Source organism: Aquarana catesbeiana, linkage group LG12 (genome assembly GCF_042186555.1).
Source record: "Aquarana catesbeiana isolate 2022-GZ linkage group LG12, ASM4218655v1, whole genome shotgun sequence".
Taxonomy (NCBI): Eukaryota; Metazoa; Chordata; class Amphibia; order Anura; family Ranidae; genus Aquarana; species Aquarana catesbeiana.
The window spans coordinates 231068877-231087077 of record NC_133335.1 but is presented as its reverse complement, the minus strand read 5'-3'; the positions used below and the strand labels follow the sequence as shown (position 1 = coordinate 231087077).

The following is an 18201-nucleotide window of genomic DNA, read 5'->3' as shown; positions in this document are numbered from 1 at the left end:
TCTGTGTGCTAGTCCGACAGACAAAAAGCCACGCTAGGGCAGCTATTGGCTACTGGCTATCAACTTCCTTATTTTAGGCCGGTGTACGTCATCACGTACGACTCCGTCGGACTTTTGTGTGATCGTATGTAGGCAAATCCGTTCGTTAGAAAGTCCGCCAAATGTCCGTCGAAAGTCTGTCGGATGGGCTGTCGGACTTTTGTAGCCGAAAAGTCCGACCGTGTGTACGCGGCATAAGAGGTTCAATCAGATTTGGTGTTTCCAAATGGAATCTGTAATGCCTGGTACAGACGATTCCAAAGAACGATCATCTGTTTTTTGTTTGCTAATCTCATTTTGAAAATGAAGAGTTTCCTAAAGTTACGAAATTTCTCGTATGACAGAATAAAAGTCCGGAAGTGATGTAATGTGTTGTAGTGTATTTTTATTGTGTTTTCGGACGACAACTGTGCTGATTAAATGAAAATCATACGATCTGGTATTGTACAAGAAATATTTTCGTGCTTGTCCCATCCGATTTATATCGGGGATGAACTGTCGTGATCGGCTCTCGAAAGCCTCGCACAAACGCACAGATTATCGTATGATTGCTTCCAATTTTTTATTACAATTTTCTGATCGTGTGCCTGAATTTGATTGGTCCTAGTGGGTCGCTCAGACTATTATTTCAGAGGCGCTTCCCAAAGAAATCCTTTTTTTACTTCCAATGGTGCGGCTTTGGCACTTGGAGATCAACTAAAGCACGGCCAAGCCCTACTTTTAGCTATGTGTCAAATCCACGGAAAACATCTCCTTGTGACTGCTGAGAAAAATAATTATCTAGGACGGCATGTGACTGAAGGCAACTTTCTTATGAACAAGACAAACAAAACATTTATGTTTTAGTTGGTTATTTTTCTGTACTCTTAGCTCCAGAAAGTCTGAGCTATGAAGAGCTTAATATTTCGGCTAAAAATAGAAATGAAACTTGATGGTTCTGTAGATGCAGAAGTAGTAGGGCACCAATCAGAAATGGTCTCTTTGGTCGTGTGGCCAGTTGATTAGTTTGTGGTTGACCTGAACTCCTCCTATAATTTATATGATTTTACTCCAAACAACATCCACTGGATGTCTTCCACCAAACCCTCTCTGATGATAGTTTTTTTTTTTTTTTTGTTACACTGTTTCCCGTCTGTTTCAACAAACCTACGTTCTCTTTTTCTGTTCTTCTACCCGATCTGTAGCCACCACCATTGAGATACTTCTGTGCTTATAGATTCTGGCTTCCAACTTATTTGTGGTCAGTTTTATAATGACCACAATGAGCACAAATAAGTATATTATCCGAAACCAGCTTGGAGAATATCACCCATTCAAGTATCTGGTATACCACTATATAAAACTGAGGATGACCATGAAAAATTAATAATGCCCACACCTGTCCTTCCACCACTGCGCCTAGAATAATCAAACACCTGTGAGCTGCCACTTAAACCAAAAAAATTGTTAAAACTGAAAAACACCCTATGGATGACTAGTGGCGCTATATACCTAATAAATAGAGTGAAGTGGCCAATCAATACACTCTTAATGAAGAGTGATCTATTCAAACTGGTCCTATAGGGTCCAGTCCACCCATAAACATATAATGAAATGGTGTATGGAGTGATTGACCACAATACACTTCCCTAGTGTGGTGTCACACCCCACTTGGGAGACTGTAAACCTAAAGTGCTAAAAATGTGTATACAGAAAATTGTTATAAATAAAACATTGAATAATACATTCCAAAAATGACATTCATTGACATAGTGAACAAAATGATCCACCTTAGTGACTAGGCTTCAGCATATTCTTAAAACGAAAAGCCAGATGGAAACAAATAATAGTGAAAAGTCCACAATATATGTGTATTCGTGCCAAAAACGAGAAAAAGAAGATATTTCCAAGAAGTGAGTGTCTCTATTTCACAATCCTGTGCCTGTGTTATTTTCATTTTCATTTTCGTTTTCATTTTTATTTTTATTTTAATTTAATTTTATTTATTTTTCTTTTTTCTTTTTAATTTTCTTTTTATTTTATTTTCATCCTTATTTATTATTCTATTATTTTTCATTATTTATTTTTTATTTATGATTTTTTATTCTCTTTTTTTCTTTTTCTTTTTCACTTTGTCACATCATAGGATATCTTGGGGTGATTTATATTATTAAGATTCATAATTTGTAAGTACTATCAATGCATCGGGTTTTAGAGGTCCAAATTCATGAGGAGTCTTGTTGTTGTTTCATGTATAAGGGGACACAGGAAGTGTGGAGAAGCCGAGAGATTGGCGCCCGCCCACGTGTCTAACTATTTGCATAAATATGAGTGATTGCCATGCTGTGTAGCCAACCCCATGACTAAGTCCGTATGACGAAACATGTCGGGGCGTGACTACACGGCAATCCCTTACTAGCATTCGAGGGAGGAGAGGTGGCGGAGTGAGCGGAGTTTGGTTGTGAGTAGCCAGGAAGCGCCAGCAGCGAACCGGTGAGGTGATCCGCAGGCATTCATACTCCACACTCCCTGGGTCCGCCGTGACCATTTAGTGGTTCTAGTGTTTCTAAAGTTTCGCTGCATGTGTTACTACATTTACCCTGCCTGCTGTGTTATGCTGTGAAGTGTCATGCCCATTATTTTTATGGATCATGTGAGTGCATTGGTTTTAGTTTCAGTTTGTTATTAAATCTTTTAAACGTTAATACACTATCTGGAGCATCTTTTATTCTCTATGTGGAATCATCATCCCATGAACGGTGTTCGGCACATTGAGCAGTGGATGTCTGTGCTCACATGGTAACCCCCATGTTAGTGGTTTAAAGCCTTGTCCGGCCAAGCACGAGAGTGTAAGGCCTCAACAGCTGGTGAGTTTGCCACCCATCAGGGAGTGGATTCATGTCACTGAGGTGTGGTGGACAGTACGGCACAGGATTGTGAAATAGAGACACTCACTTCTTGGAAATATCTTCTTTTTCTCGTTTTTGGCACAAATACACATATATTGTGGACTTTTCACTATTATTTGTTTCCATCTGGCTTTTCGTTTTAAGAATATGCTGAAGCCTAGTCACTAAGGCGGATCATTTTGTTCACTATATCAATGAATGTCATTTTTGGAATGTATTATTCAATGTTTTATTTATAACAATTTTCTGTATACACATTTTTAGCACTTTAGGTTTACAGTCTCCCAAGTGGGGTGTGACACCACACTAGGGAAGTGTATTGTGGTCAATCACTCCATACACCATTTCATTATATGTTTATGGGTGGACTGGACCCTATAGGACCAGTTTGAATAGATTACTCTTCATTAAGAGTGTATTGATTGGTCCCTTCACTCTATTAGGTATATAGCGCCACTAGTCATCCATAGGGTGTTTTTCAGTTTTATACCACTATATACCCTTTCTATTATCTATAGCAGTGGTCTCCAAATTGTTGCTCGTGGTTCTAGACGCTGCCCTTATCCAAGGCCTTGGGCACTATTTCTCCCAATGAGACCAACGATGAGGCACTATTCCTCCCACTGACACCAACAGTGGGGCATTATTATTTTTACTGACACCAACAGTGGGGCATTATTATTTTTACTGACACCAACAGTAGGGTACTATTTCTTCCACTGACCCCAATGATGAGGCACCATTCCCGCCACGGATACCAATGATGGGACACCATTTCTCCCACTGATACCAATGATGGGACACTATTCTCCCCACTGATACCAAGTGTGGGGCACTATTCCTCCCACTGACAGCAATGATGGGGCACGATTCCCCCCACAGGTGCCAATGATGGGACACTATTCCTCCCACTGATACCAATGATGGGACACTATTCCTCCCACTAATACCAATGATGGGGCACTATTCCCTCCATTTGAATCATAGATAGGGGCAATACTTCTCCCACTGATACCAATGATGGGACACCATTACCCCCACTGACACCAATGATGGGACACCATTACCCCCACTGACACCAATGATGGGACACCATTCCCCCCACTGACACCAATGATGGGACACCATTCCCCCCCACTGACACCAATGATGGGACACCATTCCCCCCCACTGACACCAATGATGGGACACCATTCCCCCCCACTGACACCAATGATGGGACACCATTCCCCCCCACTGACACCAATGATGGGACACCATTCCCCCCCACTGACACCAATGATGGGACACCATTCCCCCCCACTGACACCAATGATGGGACACCATTCCCCCCCACTGACACCAATGATGGGGCACTATTCCTCCCATTGACACCATTGATGGTGCATTATTTTTCCTCCTACTGACCACAGGCACATGTAAATTGTTTTTCACTGCTGCTGATCACCAAGCTTGAGACCTTGTCTATTCGTATTGGCCACAGGCTGGCCCCCTAAAGTTTGAAGGACAGTAAACTGGCCCTTCCTTCAGAAAGTTTGTCCCAACTCCACCAATACAGGTATGTATTGCTGTCTGCCACCCTTGTGTTTCCCTCACTTCCTGGCAGGGACGTATCTAGTCTGATCTGGTGGTGCAAAGGATCAACACTCTTTTCACTTTACCCTTGTGGCTACGTGCACCACGGTGGTTGGGCTGGGCTTCAGTGCTTTATTATAGGTTCTTCCATGCTGATGCCACTGGTCCTGAGGGGGGCAAGATCAAAATCTGGGAGGGCACAGCCCACCCCAGCAACTCCCCCCCCCCCCCCCCCCCTAGATCCAGCCCTGCTTCTTGGTAGGTGGCACTTGAATAGAAAGTAGGGGGAATTTCACCAAAGGGGACATACTGTAAACGGTTCAAGGCATACTGTGTATGGCCAGCACACCATGGATCTTCAAAATAGTGTCCAAAAATGTATCGTAGCAATTACATCACAGTAAATTGTGACGTTTCATCAGCCATTAGAGGTCCCTTTTTGAAAGCCATATTGAAGATCCATAGTGTGCTGGCGAAATGCTTTGCTGATGCCGGTTTCAAGCAAGTATTTGCTAGAGCACCCACTTGCTTTGAGCTATTTCCAGGAAGGTGTATGATGGGAATATTCTCCTTATATACTGTAGACTCAAACAACAACCCTTACCCAACAGAAAGTTTTGGCTGGTCCTCGTGTATCTCGCTCCTTCTATATAACCGCCTTGATTTGTTATATGTGGTTTGGAGATATTTTAACTTTTTATTAATTGGAGTTTTGCAAAAGAACATTGTATGTTGAGGGCTCCTGGGAGGTGGGATCTCAACCAGTGTTTCACGTTACTCTAGGGTTCCTTTCTTCAGAGGTTTCTAGGGGTTCTTTGAGCAATTTCTGCATCTCAGAAAAGTTCCCACTGACACCATTGATCTTTTTAGCTATCTGTAAGGGGGGAATTTTTCCCAATGACCACAAGTGTAAGGAGCCTTCCTTCCACTGACCATCACATGAACCAATGGTCTCCAAGCTGCCAACAATGGGGCATGATTCCTCCCACTGACACCAACAATGGGACACTATTCCTCCCACTGACACCAACAATGGGACACTATTCCTCCCACTGACACCAACAATGGGACACTATTCCTCCCACTGACACCAATGATGGGACACTATTCCTCCCACTGACACCAACAATGGGACACTATTCCTCCCACTGTCACTGAGGATGGGACACTATTCCTCCCACTGTCACTGAGGATGGGACACTATTCCTCCCACTGTCACTGAGGATGGGGCACTATTCCGTCCACTGTCACCGACGATGGGGCACTATTCCTTCCACTGTCACCAAAGATGGGGCTCTGTTCCTTCCACTGACACTAACCATGGGGCACTATTAATTTCCTTCCCCTGTCACCAATGATGGGACATTATTCCTTCCATTGTCACCAACATTGGGGCACGATTCCTCCCATTGACACCAAGGACGGGGCACTACTCCTACTGACCACAGGCACTATGCAACTGAACACCACACCTGAGACATTGTTTACTGTTGCAGATGCCGGTCCTGGGAAATTTTCTACCCCCACTTGCCACAATTCGGCCCCGAAAGTTTGAAGGACATTAAACTGGCCCATTATTTGGGAAGTTTGTAAACCCTGGCACTAGAGTACCATGAATTGTAGATTATGAACCGGAGAAGGGGGTGGCAGTTTGGCATCTTTGCCCTGGGCGCTGGATGGCCTAGTCCCAGCACTGCATGTGAGTTAAAATAGAAGAAATGGCTGCACTCCATAATCTATCAAAATTCTTTATTGGAACATCCCAAGTCCCAACAAGAACAGAGAGCTGGTAGACGCGTTTCACACACTTCAGGTGCGATGAATCAATCCCTGCATGCGAGTGTTGCCTAAGGTGGTCTGCATGCAAATACAGCTGGTCTAGGACCTCCCACTCCTCCAGACTGATGCCTACCCAGGGCCAGGACAAGGGGTGGGCATAAAGGGCGGCTGCACTGAGCACAGCGTGTATTGTTCCTTCTGCTATAAGGCTGACAGGAGTAGTGACAGCGGCATCACTACTTCTGTCAGCCCGGTACTGGAAGCTGCAAGGAGAGGAGAAGCGAGCTGGGAGGAGGTGCGGGCTGTGCTCTCTCTCCTCTCCCTCGCACATAAAGAAGGGGGGGGGCACAATTTGGTATCTATGCCCTGGGCACTGGATGACCTTGTCCCGGCATTACACCCACCCATCAAGGCATTGCCCATGATCTGTCTGCATTGCATAGAAAAGCACATGGACGCAGTGAGGACATCAGGAAGTCTACAATAAGGTGTATAAAAAAAAATTGAAAGTCTTTATTTAAAAATGTAATTCGCATGATCGACGAGGGGGAACATAAGCAAATTTAAAATTCAACTTTCATTTTCTCCCGCTTTGGCGTTCAGACTCATGATGTCATCGGTACGTTTTGTAAAGTAGTTACATTGTAGCGCCAGGGACTGTACCGCTGCGTCATTCCTGAGATGGAATCCTACATCGCTCCCTCCTCACATAGACAACATACTCTCTATAACATAGAAATATTTTTGCCAAAATTTTTATTATACACTTTGATAACAAAAATAAATTCAGTTTTAATGATGAATTTACAGCGATGGGGGAAAAAAAAGATGACACAATCTGCAAACATAAAACACTGACAACAAATCCAAATGAACAGAATCCATCTCTTCTCATAAGATGGACATTTTTTTTTAATCGAAAAAGCCATATAGACCGTCCCTGGGACGCCGCGGCGTTGCATCGTATTTGAGGATTGCTGTTAAAGTGGAACCCCAGACACAACTTTTTTTTTTTTTTTTTTCTCACCTCCGGATAATGGGGGGGTTAGAAGCCCTGTTTTTGGGGGGTGTGACCACCAGGAAGTGAAAAAACTTCCCTTATGGGGACACGGATAGCAATAAGTAAATAACCCTTCTCCATCCTAAAGGGGAAAAAAAGAATTGGGGATGGAGTTCCGCTTTAACAAGCTCGGCTTTGTGGGGGTTGCATAGGTTTTCAGTAGGCTGAAAAATATTTGCAACAATTTTTTTAAAGGGCCATTTCAACAAAAACTGATTTTCAGATATGGACAGGCACTCGTGACACTGAGCAGTGACACCCCAGCTCTCTTTGTACCCGCTGTGTATATTAGTAGGGTTCCGCAGGAGTAGTGAGACCAGTAGTATTTCTTATTTGACATAGGAGCCTTTTATACTGGGGGGCTGGATGTGGCCCTTTGCTTTCCTTTATCAGGCCCTTGGGACACTATTCCTCCCCTTGATACAAGGATCTATTCCTTCTACACCAACAACGGGGCACAATTCCTGTCACTGATACCAACAATAGGGCACCATTCATACCACTGACACCAACTTTAGGGCCCTATTCTTGCCACTGACACCAATGATGAACCCTATTCCTCTCACTGACAACCAATGATGATGGGGCACTACACCTCCCACTGACACCAATAATGGGACACTATTCCCCCCATTGATACCAATGACGAGTTTCTATTCCTCCCACTGACACCAATGATGGGACACTATTCCTCCCACTGACACCAATGATGGGACACTATTCCTCCCACTGGCACCAATGATGAGGCACTATTCCTCCCACTGACACTGATAGGGAACTATTCCTCCCACTGACACCAATAATGGGACACTATTCCCCCCATTGATACCAATGACGAGGCACTATTCCTCCCACTGACACTAATGCTGGGGCACTACACCTCCCACTGACATCAATAATGGGACACTATTCCCCCCATTGATACCAATGACAAGGCACTATTCCTCCCACTGACCCCAATAATGGGACACTATTCCCCCCCATTGATACCAATGACAAGGCACTATTCCTCCCACTGACACCAATGCTGGGGCACTATTCCTCATACTAACGATAGGACACTATTCCTCCCACTAACACCAATGACGAGGTACTATTCCTCCCGCTGACACTGATGCTGGGGAACTATCCCTCAAACTAATGCCAATGATGGGGCATTCTTTACTTCCATTGACGCCAGGGCATTTTCTACTCACCCTCTGTCCCCTCAAAGTCTGAAGGACAGTAAACTGACCTTTTTGCTCATAAAGTTTGGAGACCCCTGATCTAAGCCTCAGTAAACTTGAACTGTTTGGCTTCTGAAACGCGTTGGTTACCTTATTTCTTGCTATTATCAAAATAGATCAATGACAGATCATGGAGTGCCAAGACAACCTGCTGGTGGCTCTTTTTGTCTATTTTCCTTGGTGTTCTAAATGGAGGCCAATGCCTCCCACTTTGTGGTAGATCTGCCAAGGTTCAGCCATCAACCTCAACCGGTGCGCTCCGGCTTGGTTGCCAGGCAAGGAATACGGTGTCATCCGGGGCTGTTCTAACCCACATAATAGGGCTACATGTGAATTTACTAATGAAAAATTGCCCTGGGCCACTCGCATGAGGATACCAAAAAGATTGCCTGTGTACAGGGCAGCTTGTTGCGTCGATGCATACAGTAGCAGTCGAAGCGCGCAAATATGATGCGCAGCATTGGTTTGTGTTGATGCGGCAGTTCTTGTAGACCTTTCGGAAGCATTTACTCCATAACATGCGGGTGTTTTTGTGCATTGCTATTAAAGCTGCCATGGTTCCTCTTTGTCTCCTATGTCACTAGGCTGCAATGACCTGGGGGGTGGGGGGTGGGGGGGTGGGAAGGCCAGAACCCCATCGTGCTGCGGGGAACATGGGCATCCAACACTCCCAGAAACCAATGTATGCTACAATCTGCCAGAGAGGTGCGTATAGTACTTGGTAGTACTAGTAGTTCTTAATATATGGATTTTTGTATGCGCCTGACAATGTCAGGCGCAGCAACACCATGACATGTACTGTGGGTTACAGTAACTTGCGCTATCACATTTGCTGTGGTGTAAGGCTCCATTCACACTTGTAGACCCCAAAGTTGCGAGACTTTGGAGTGGAACTTTGATGCAATTTTGGATATGTGTGACTTTCATATGACTTGTTTCCTTCTGCCAAGTCCCTGTTGAACCACTGTTGCATGAAAATTGTACCTGAATGTTTTACATGTAACTTTTGAGGGTTACGATTGAAGCCTACGGCCCTCAAGTTGCATGAAAGCTGGACCAAAGTAGTGCATGAACTACTTTAAGTGGCACATATATGAATAGTTATCATTGGAAAACATGGGTCCCATGATGTCCAAAGTCGCATGACAAAGCACACAGATGTGACCAAACTTTTGGTCCAACTTTCACGCAACTTGAGGGCCATAGACTTTACTGTTAACCCTCAAAAGTTTCATGAAAGTCGTACCTGAATGTTTTACATGCAACTGTGGTGCAAGAGTGGGTCCGACTTTGCAGAGGGACAACAAGTCACATCCATCCAAAGTCACAACGAGTGACATACAAGTGTGAATGGAGCCCAAAAGCCACCCAAGTCCCAAAACGAGATGCAGAACCCAAAAGAAGAGCTTCCACTCCCAAGTCCAGGAGGCAGGTGTTGGCCAAATACAGCTTGTTCTTTTGTTTCACATATTAAATACCCAAGAGATTAACCAGACTCCAATGTCGCCAACATAAATAATACATTATTTTTACAAAAACACAGACGATCCTCCAAGACCCTCCTCTAGCTAACGCATTTCACCACAACAGGGCTTAGTTTGGAACAATAAAGTTTTATTGATGTCATCAGAGTGCAACCAGCTGGGCTTTTCCCAAAGCTAAACAGCTTCTTCTATATCTGAGACCCTAACGGTGAAAATTCCCCTGCAGTAGTTAACACAAGTGCTAAATGCATTGGCCTTTTGTGTACAGTAGTAACTATACAGAAAAAAATTTGCTTCTGGCACTCGTGACAAAAAAAAAAATTTTTTTTGTTTATTTTTTTACATCATTTTATACATAATATGTAACAAAAAAATAATTCTTGTGGCAGTGACGTGAGAAAAGCAGCAAAACTGAAGTGGAAACTGATACTTTTTTTTTTTCTTTTCTTTTGCATACTGGCTCAAACAAAACATTGGCGTGACGTAATACTGGCAAAATAACGCTGAGTATACAGTCAGGTGGAGCTTTTTGAATCCCGCAACACTCCTAAATAACAATTCCACCCAAAAGTTTTGGACAAGAGGAATTTGGTCAGAAGAATACTTGACCAGTAACCAGTGATGGCTTTGGGTGGACACATTTTATAACTCAAAAGATCTCTCTGCATCTGAAAAAAAAATATATCCGTTTTTGGTGGGCTGACCCTTTAACCAGACACAACCGTTTTTTTTTTTTTTGTTTTTTTTTACAATACATTTTTAAATTTTTTTTTTATACATATATCGATATGTGTTTTAAATCCCCAAAAATTATATCATAGGGGCAATCGTACTGATGTGCATCCACCAATACAGACTTGGATGATGATGAAAGATTCTGCAACCTTTAGGTGTAAATGACCTTTTCAAAAGGCTAAAATTGGGGTTGCAATATTTTTAGAGAAATCTATCCACTCCTTTGGGTTCTATTGATAAACACCTTTTGGGGGGCTTAAAACATATTTTTTTAACTGACACTTGTGGGTCCCCGAACAACAACATTGGGGCCATGACATAAACGTTGGGTACCTTCTGCTTTAGGCTGGTATCCAAAAAAATGTAGCATTTATAGTTTTGATAATGCAGAAAACGAAATAAAGACCCAGTTGGAACAGAAGGAAAGATCAACTTCCTGGGTTCCCCAACCTTCTACCTCACTTACATCTTAACCTCTATCTCATAATGAACTATAAATTCTGTTTCACGCATGCCCGTCCTGTCCCTGCTTGTGAAATACCCTATTCCTGCACTAAAAAGCTGCCAGTCAGGACTAAAGCCCAACTCAAGCAAAACTATATAATTTGGTGTTGTACAGAGTAGGAATGAGTTAGAATGTCTACCTAGTCTATACAGAATACATAGAACTATACACATTTTCGGTCCCTGTGCCACCAGAAAAAAGACGGGAGACATAACAAAAACCTGACGGTTGTTCTAACTTTTCCCCACTCTGATCATTTTTTTTTTTTTTCTCTGACTCCATTTAGCAGAATTTCCAGTGAGAGACAGGAAGTTGAGGGCAATCTTCTCAATAGTGACATAGATGACAACAGAAACCTGCCAATGTCCTACCCCTTAACACTCTTTTTAAAACTTTGCAAGAGTCTGCTTTATGTGGTCATACACCCATTTAATTAACGTAGATTAGCAAAATGTACCCATAACTATGTAGTGGGTTGGGTATAAGTGACTCAATATAAATTGAATGAACTGCTCAGGCAGGCCCTTTTTTATCATTAATAAATGATGCTAACCATTATAAGAACGTCTACCCAATCGCTGGCCAGCACAAATGGGGAAAAAAGGGGATGGTAATGGGTTCCCCCACACAGCACTCAGATCCCATTGCAGCTGGTTTGTCATATGAAGAAGAGGGTATAGTAATGGGTTTCCCTGCACAACCCTCAGATCGCATTGCAGCTGTTTTGTCATATGGAGAAGAGGGGGCAGTAATGGGTTCCCCACACAGCCCCCTGATCCCATTGCAGTTGTTTTGTCATATGGAGAAAAGGGAATGGTAATGGGTACCCCACACAGCCCTCAGATCCCATTGTAGCTTTTTTGTCATAGTTATGCCATGGATACATTTTTGTGGTCCTTGTCTATTCAGATCACTGATGTCATGCCACATAAAAGGGGTATCGTGTAGTTTTGTCTACTTCAGCTATGTGACAGAAAACTTCTCAGATCAGAAGAAAATTAAAACTAGTAGAAGGCATATCATACACAGAATAAAAATCCCTAAGGATATTAACCTTTGCTAACTTTAGGAAGAACTCCAGTCAAGATGCAACTTCAGCATGCTGCATAAAATGTTTTTTTCAGAATTGATTGGCACTCCTGTTAAGTTTTGCTCTGGAGCAGCTTCACCATCCTGGGCTTGCATATGCAATTTGTGTTTTGAATATAGATTCCACAGTGGGAGCTTGTGCATAGCTCCACATGAGCTGATCCTAAAAGAAAACCCATACTGACGGCAATACATACGCAGGTTGCCATTACGGACCTCTCCTTCTAAATATACCAGCTGCCAGAGTATCAAGGCCATCCAAAAACTTCTTTACTCCCTGGCTTAATTGCCTTGAACATATGTACAGCTCAGGATTCCTGATTTTTACTTTTTTGCATATTTGTTTTAAGTCAGACTACTGAAGAAAAAAAAAAAAGCAGACATCTAGCATTTTCAGAAGACCAGCAGCATAATCAGACTCCGTATTTTGCTTTCTACAGGTTTTCTTCAACATCTAATATAGTAATTTCAAAAGCTCAAAAATCACTTTTACTGCATCATGTTACATCCAAGTTTAGTGATCTTAATGATCATCAAACTTGGACCTAAAGTGATAAAATATTGACTGATGGTGTTTGTCCTGATTGGAGTTCTCCTTATGTCATCACATCCAACACAACTGATCTCCTATATAGATTCAGCAATCCACATCCACCACACTCTCATCATAGGCCATTCTCTTCTAGAATACTGTTTAGGTATATGCAATGCTACTCCATTGTCTGTTAAACCACACTAGGCCCAAAGCAAAGAAAAAGGTCTGTGTTACCCACAGAAATCTGATTCCAGCTATTAATTTTCTTGAGCGGGTTGAAAAACTAAACCAAACGTCTCCTCAGTTGCTATGGACAACACAAAGGAGCGATTATTATTATTTATTTTTTTTTCTTACCAGCTAACTATTGAGTCCCCTTTCCCAAACCTTTATAGATGCCAAGAAGGTGAAGAAAAGGTAGCAAATTTTGGTATCAAATATAAAAAAAAAAAAAAGATACAATGTTTGATGGTGCAGACTGAAAAGTCCTTATTATACCTCCCAATGGATGGAGAAAACACACAATTAAGATCGATAAGTCCATCTCCAATGCTGTGATACCATAATCTGACCCAAATATGGGGTTCTGTAAATGAGGACGGTACCACAAGAACCATGCTGCCCATAGTAACAAATTGTCTTCCACCTTTCAGCCTGAACTAGCAGCAAAAAAGGGAGAAGTAGATTGAAGGTTGCTAGGGGCAGCACATTTCCACCCTGAATAAAGAGGTCCACCTCCTGAAGTGGAGGATTCCTTGAAGCCTTGAAACCCTGGACAGTATCTTATAATTGTTGCTGTTACTTGTGATTAAACCCCCAACCTATATAGATGTATTATTCCCAACATTGGTAAGGTATCAGGCAGTTTCTTAGACAAATAATCTTGATATCAAGTCCAAAACAGGCCCTGTGGTTAATAATCTGATATTCCCATACCATGAGGTATGAGGATCGCCGACCAGCGTTAAGCGTCTAATAATCCTTCTGGATATGCCGTAACCATAGCGGCCATCCGTCTTTCGGGCAAGGTTGCTTTCCATCGCTTGCTGGTCAGACTCAATCTTCAGGCACGGTAATCCTTGGTATAGGCAATGTAGACGGCAAGATATTCTGAGGCAACAGCAATGGCTGCCATGTTCCTCGGTAAGGAGAGTTTTCTTGGTTCAGATCACCTCTTTTTCGGCATTTCGCTTACTTTTTTTTTTTTGCACCCAGAAACCTTTGGAATATTTTACATATTTGAAGCAGCAAAATAAAGTTCTAAATCCACGACTGATTGTCTCCAACACAAATTCCATAAAGTTTTTTTTTTTTTTTCTCCTTCATATATATGTATATGCATATATACACACATACCTTTTTTTATATATTATATATATATATTTATCTGCTTCTTGAAATTTGACGAAACAATGGTACATTGGTGCAAGGTTTGTCATCAAACGAAGGATGAAAATCCAGCGATGGGGGCCCGGGATGTAGGGGCGAGGCTGCTGGGTGGGCGGTATATGGGGTTTTGTTGGGTTGGGGCCTGCTGAGGTGTTGGAGTCCGACTGGGTTTGGGCCTGTACAGGCTGCCCTGCTGACTACTGTTGCTGTTGGGTATGATACAGTGTTCAGAGTCATCCTCCAGGTCGTTGTCTGTGTAGTTGTAGGCATGCGCCCGGGATATGCCCTTCTGCTGCCGCCTCCAGGAGTTGTAGTAGGTGGGGTCGCTGATGTAATGGTTGACAAAGGAATGGCTCTTCTGTTGGTTCTGGTCCACTTCGTATTCGCTGTCGCTGCCCTGTAGCAAAATAAGGGACACGTTAAAGGTTGATGGAGAAATCCAAACCTAACATGCAAAAAAACTCTACCCTCCGTTAACTCCCATTCAGTGCAGGGATAGGTACAGGGGCTTTATATGGGCCACTGGGAGTTAAAATACCATCAGTACATATAATCAATGTGGAGATGTTGGTGTCTAGGAGCAATGTATAATGTATCTCACGAGAGACTCACTTCCTCAGGATCCATGATAGATATATAGATATATATATCTATATATATATATAGAACAAAGTCCAAGAGGTTGCTGCACTTAAAAACTTCTTTGCTTTATTTCACATATCTGAATTCTGTGTAGGCATTTGTTGCCTTTGATAATGCTTGGAATGATTACGCTTGCTTTGTAAATCTTTCCTGAAGATATTGTGAAATAAAGCAAAGAAGTTTTTAAGTGCAGCAACCTCTTGGACTTTTTCTCTATATACAAGGTCGGTGGGAAGACCTGATTGCTGGCACTAAACTGGAAGCAGAGTGCGGTTCTCCTCTACAAGTGAAGAGATAGAGATATATCTCTCAATAGCACCTAGAAATATATTTACCTAGAAAAATGGTGACAGGTTCAATACCAATTTTACCCGCTCTATACACTGTACATCCCAATTGTTTACAAAGAGAGCATCTTCACATGTTTCTACAAATCCAGCCAAAACTCTGCTCCAAAGAACTTGCGCTCTAACGGCCCCCCCTCCACATTCACCCATCAAAAGTATCATTAATTAACCTCTCAGAATGTATATGGAATTATTCATAGCCCAAAGAGAAGTTAACATCCTCCGTCCAACCGTGTCCTCAAAATAGCAGAGAATAGGTGTTTCTTTTAAGGCTTTTAGAAGGACAAGGAATGTTTCAAATGTTTTGCCAACCTCAAAACGCGGCGAGCTGAAGATCACAGCTGTGTTTTCATTGTTTTCAGTCTAAATATTGTTTGATGGCGGCGCCTGGACTAACGAGGGGGAGATGAACCTGACACCTTCTACCCTGAGCCTGTCACCAGCCAAATTCACCGCCAATCAAACGTTGTGTTTTACGCGAAGGGGGACCTATAAGGAAAGAAATAGATTGATGGCTGAGCTCTGCTTCTGAAAATGCTAGGTGCCTGGCCATCATATGGAACCTCTAGCTTCAATATGTTCCCACTGGCTGGATAATGTCCAGACAACTAGAACTCTAAGGAGGTCAAGAAGAGGTCCCAAGACTGGTTTTGTTCAAATATCGGCAGTAGGGATGAGCCGAACACCCCCCGGTTCGGTTCGCACCAGAACCCGCGAACGGACCGAAAGTTCGCACGAACGTTAGAACCCCATTGACGTCTATGGGACTCGAACGTTCGAAATCAAAAGTGCTCATTTTAAAGGCTAATTTGCATGGTATTGTCCTAAAAAGGGTTTGGGGACCCGGGTCCTACCCCAGGGGACATGTATCAATGCAAAAAAAACTTTTAAAAACGGCCGTTTTTTCGGGAGCAGTGATTTTAATGATGCTTAAAGTAAAAAAAAAAAAGTGAAATATTCCTTTAAATATCGTACCTGGGGGGTGTCTATAGTATGCCTGTAAAGTGACGCGTGTTTCCCATGTTTAGAACAGTCCCTGCACCAAATGTCATTTTTAAAGGAAAAAATCTCATTTAAAACTGCTTGCGGGTTTAATGTCATGTCGGGTCATGGCAATATGGATGAAAATCAGTGAGACAAACGGCATGGGTACCCCCCAGTCCATTACCAGTCCCTTTGGGTCTTGTATGGATATTAAGGGGAACCCCGCACCCAAATTAAAATAAGGAAAGGTGTGGGGCCACCAGGCCCTATATACTCTGAACAGCAGTATACAGGCGGTGCAAACAAGACAGGGACTGTAGGTTTGTTGTTAAGTAGAATCTGTTTGTAATTTTGAACATTTTTAACGTGTTTAGCTCCAGCCAAAAAATCTTTTCTAAGCTTTTTGGAAAACATAGGGAAGGGTTATCACCCCTGTGACATTTGTTTTGCTGTCTTTCCTCCTCTTCAGAAGATTTCACCTCACTTTTTTGTCCCAATGAAAAATGTTTTTTGAAAATTTGGGTTTTTTTGTGGAACAAGGATTGGAAAGCATCAGTGGAAAGGAGAACTTGTTTTCCCATATTAACTCTTACAGGAGAGAATTTCCCTTCCTAGGGGTAGATTTCATCTCACTTCCTGTTGTCTCCTTCCGTTTGCAAGTAGGAGTCGTTTGTAAGTTAGATGTTTGAAAGTAGGGTCCTGCCCTATATACTCAGCAGAAATTTGGGCCTTAGGTGTTGCTGTGGCCACAACACTGTAAGCCCTCACAGGGCCCTGCTGTGAAATATTAGATCAAGAATTGTAATTACATGCCCCTGTTGAACAGGAGCTGAAAAATTAGACCTTAGGCACTGGTGCTGGTGCCACAACACTGCAACCCCTCACAGACACTCTAGTTGGAACGCAGGAACGAGCCCTGCTGCAAATTATTGCTTCAAAAATTGTAATTACACGCCCCTGTTAGACAGGGGCAGAAAAATTGGGCCTTAGGCACTGGTGCTGGTGCCACAACACTGCAACCCCTCACAGACACTCTAGTTGGAACGCAGGAACGAGCCCTGCTGCAAAGTATTGCATCAAAAATTGTAATTACACGCCCCTGTTAGACAGGGGCAGAAAAATTGGGCCCTAGGCACTGGTGCTGGTGCCACAACACTGCAACCCCTCACAGACACTCTAGTTGGAATGCAGGAACGAGCCCTGCTGCAAAGTATTACATCAAAAATTGTAATTACACGCCCCTGTTAAACAGGGGCTGAAAAATTGTGCCTTAGGCACTGGTGGTGGCGCCCAGAACCAAAAATGTTCTTACAAGCTATCAGCGTGATGATTGAGGAGGAAGAGGATAATTACTCAGGGATAGTCACTCAGCATCAGCATAGGCAGTCTTTGAAGGGATCTGAGATTTCAAAAAAAATTATTCGGTTACATCAGCATCAGGTGCTTGGTAGCTGGTGGTGATCCAAGACTCATTCATTTTTATGAAGGTCAGCCGATCGACCGAGTCGGTGGACAGACGCACCCTGTGATCGGTTACCACGCCTCCAGCAGCACTGAAAGTGCGTTCCGAAAGAACGCTGGATGCAGGACAGGCCAGTAGCTCAATTGCATACTGTGCAAGCTCTGGCCAGTGATCCATCCTCAAGACCCAGTAACCCAGAGGATTTTCGGTGGGAAAGGTGTCCAAGTCTGATCTTGCCCCTAGGTATTCCTGCACCATGTAAAACAGACGCTGGCGATGGTTGCTGGAACCGATCATACCTTGGGGCTGCGGACCAAAAAATTGTCTGAACGCATCGGTCAGACGGCCACCTTCTCCACCGCTCCTTCTTTGACTGACCGAAGCCTCAGCAACACGTTGTCCAGAAACAGGAGTTTGTAACCTCCCAGTCTCTGGGAACGCGTTGCACAGACCTTTCTGCAA

General features: G+C 43.1%; 1 protein-coding gene across 4 annotated transcripts in view; it reads right to left on the bottom strand.

Moving 5' to 3' along the window:
• Positions 1-10803: 10803 nt before the first annotated feature.
• The window catches only part of SDK2 (sidekick cell adhesion molecule 2), an 818277-nt gene continuing 810879 nt past the window's right edge, over positions 10804-18201 (bottom strand). For all 4 annotated transcript variants that reach the window (XM_073606891.1, XM_073606893.1, XM_073606892.1 and 1 more), the window contains one exon: positions 10804-14701. In XM_073606891.1, the coding sequence (XP_073462992.1) occupies positions 14354-14701 (348 nt within the window). In that variant the 3' untranslated portion in view covers positions 10804-14353. The remainder of the gene's footprint in view (positions 14702-18201) is intronic.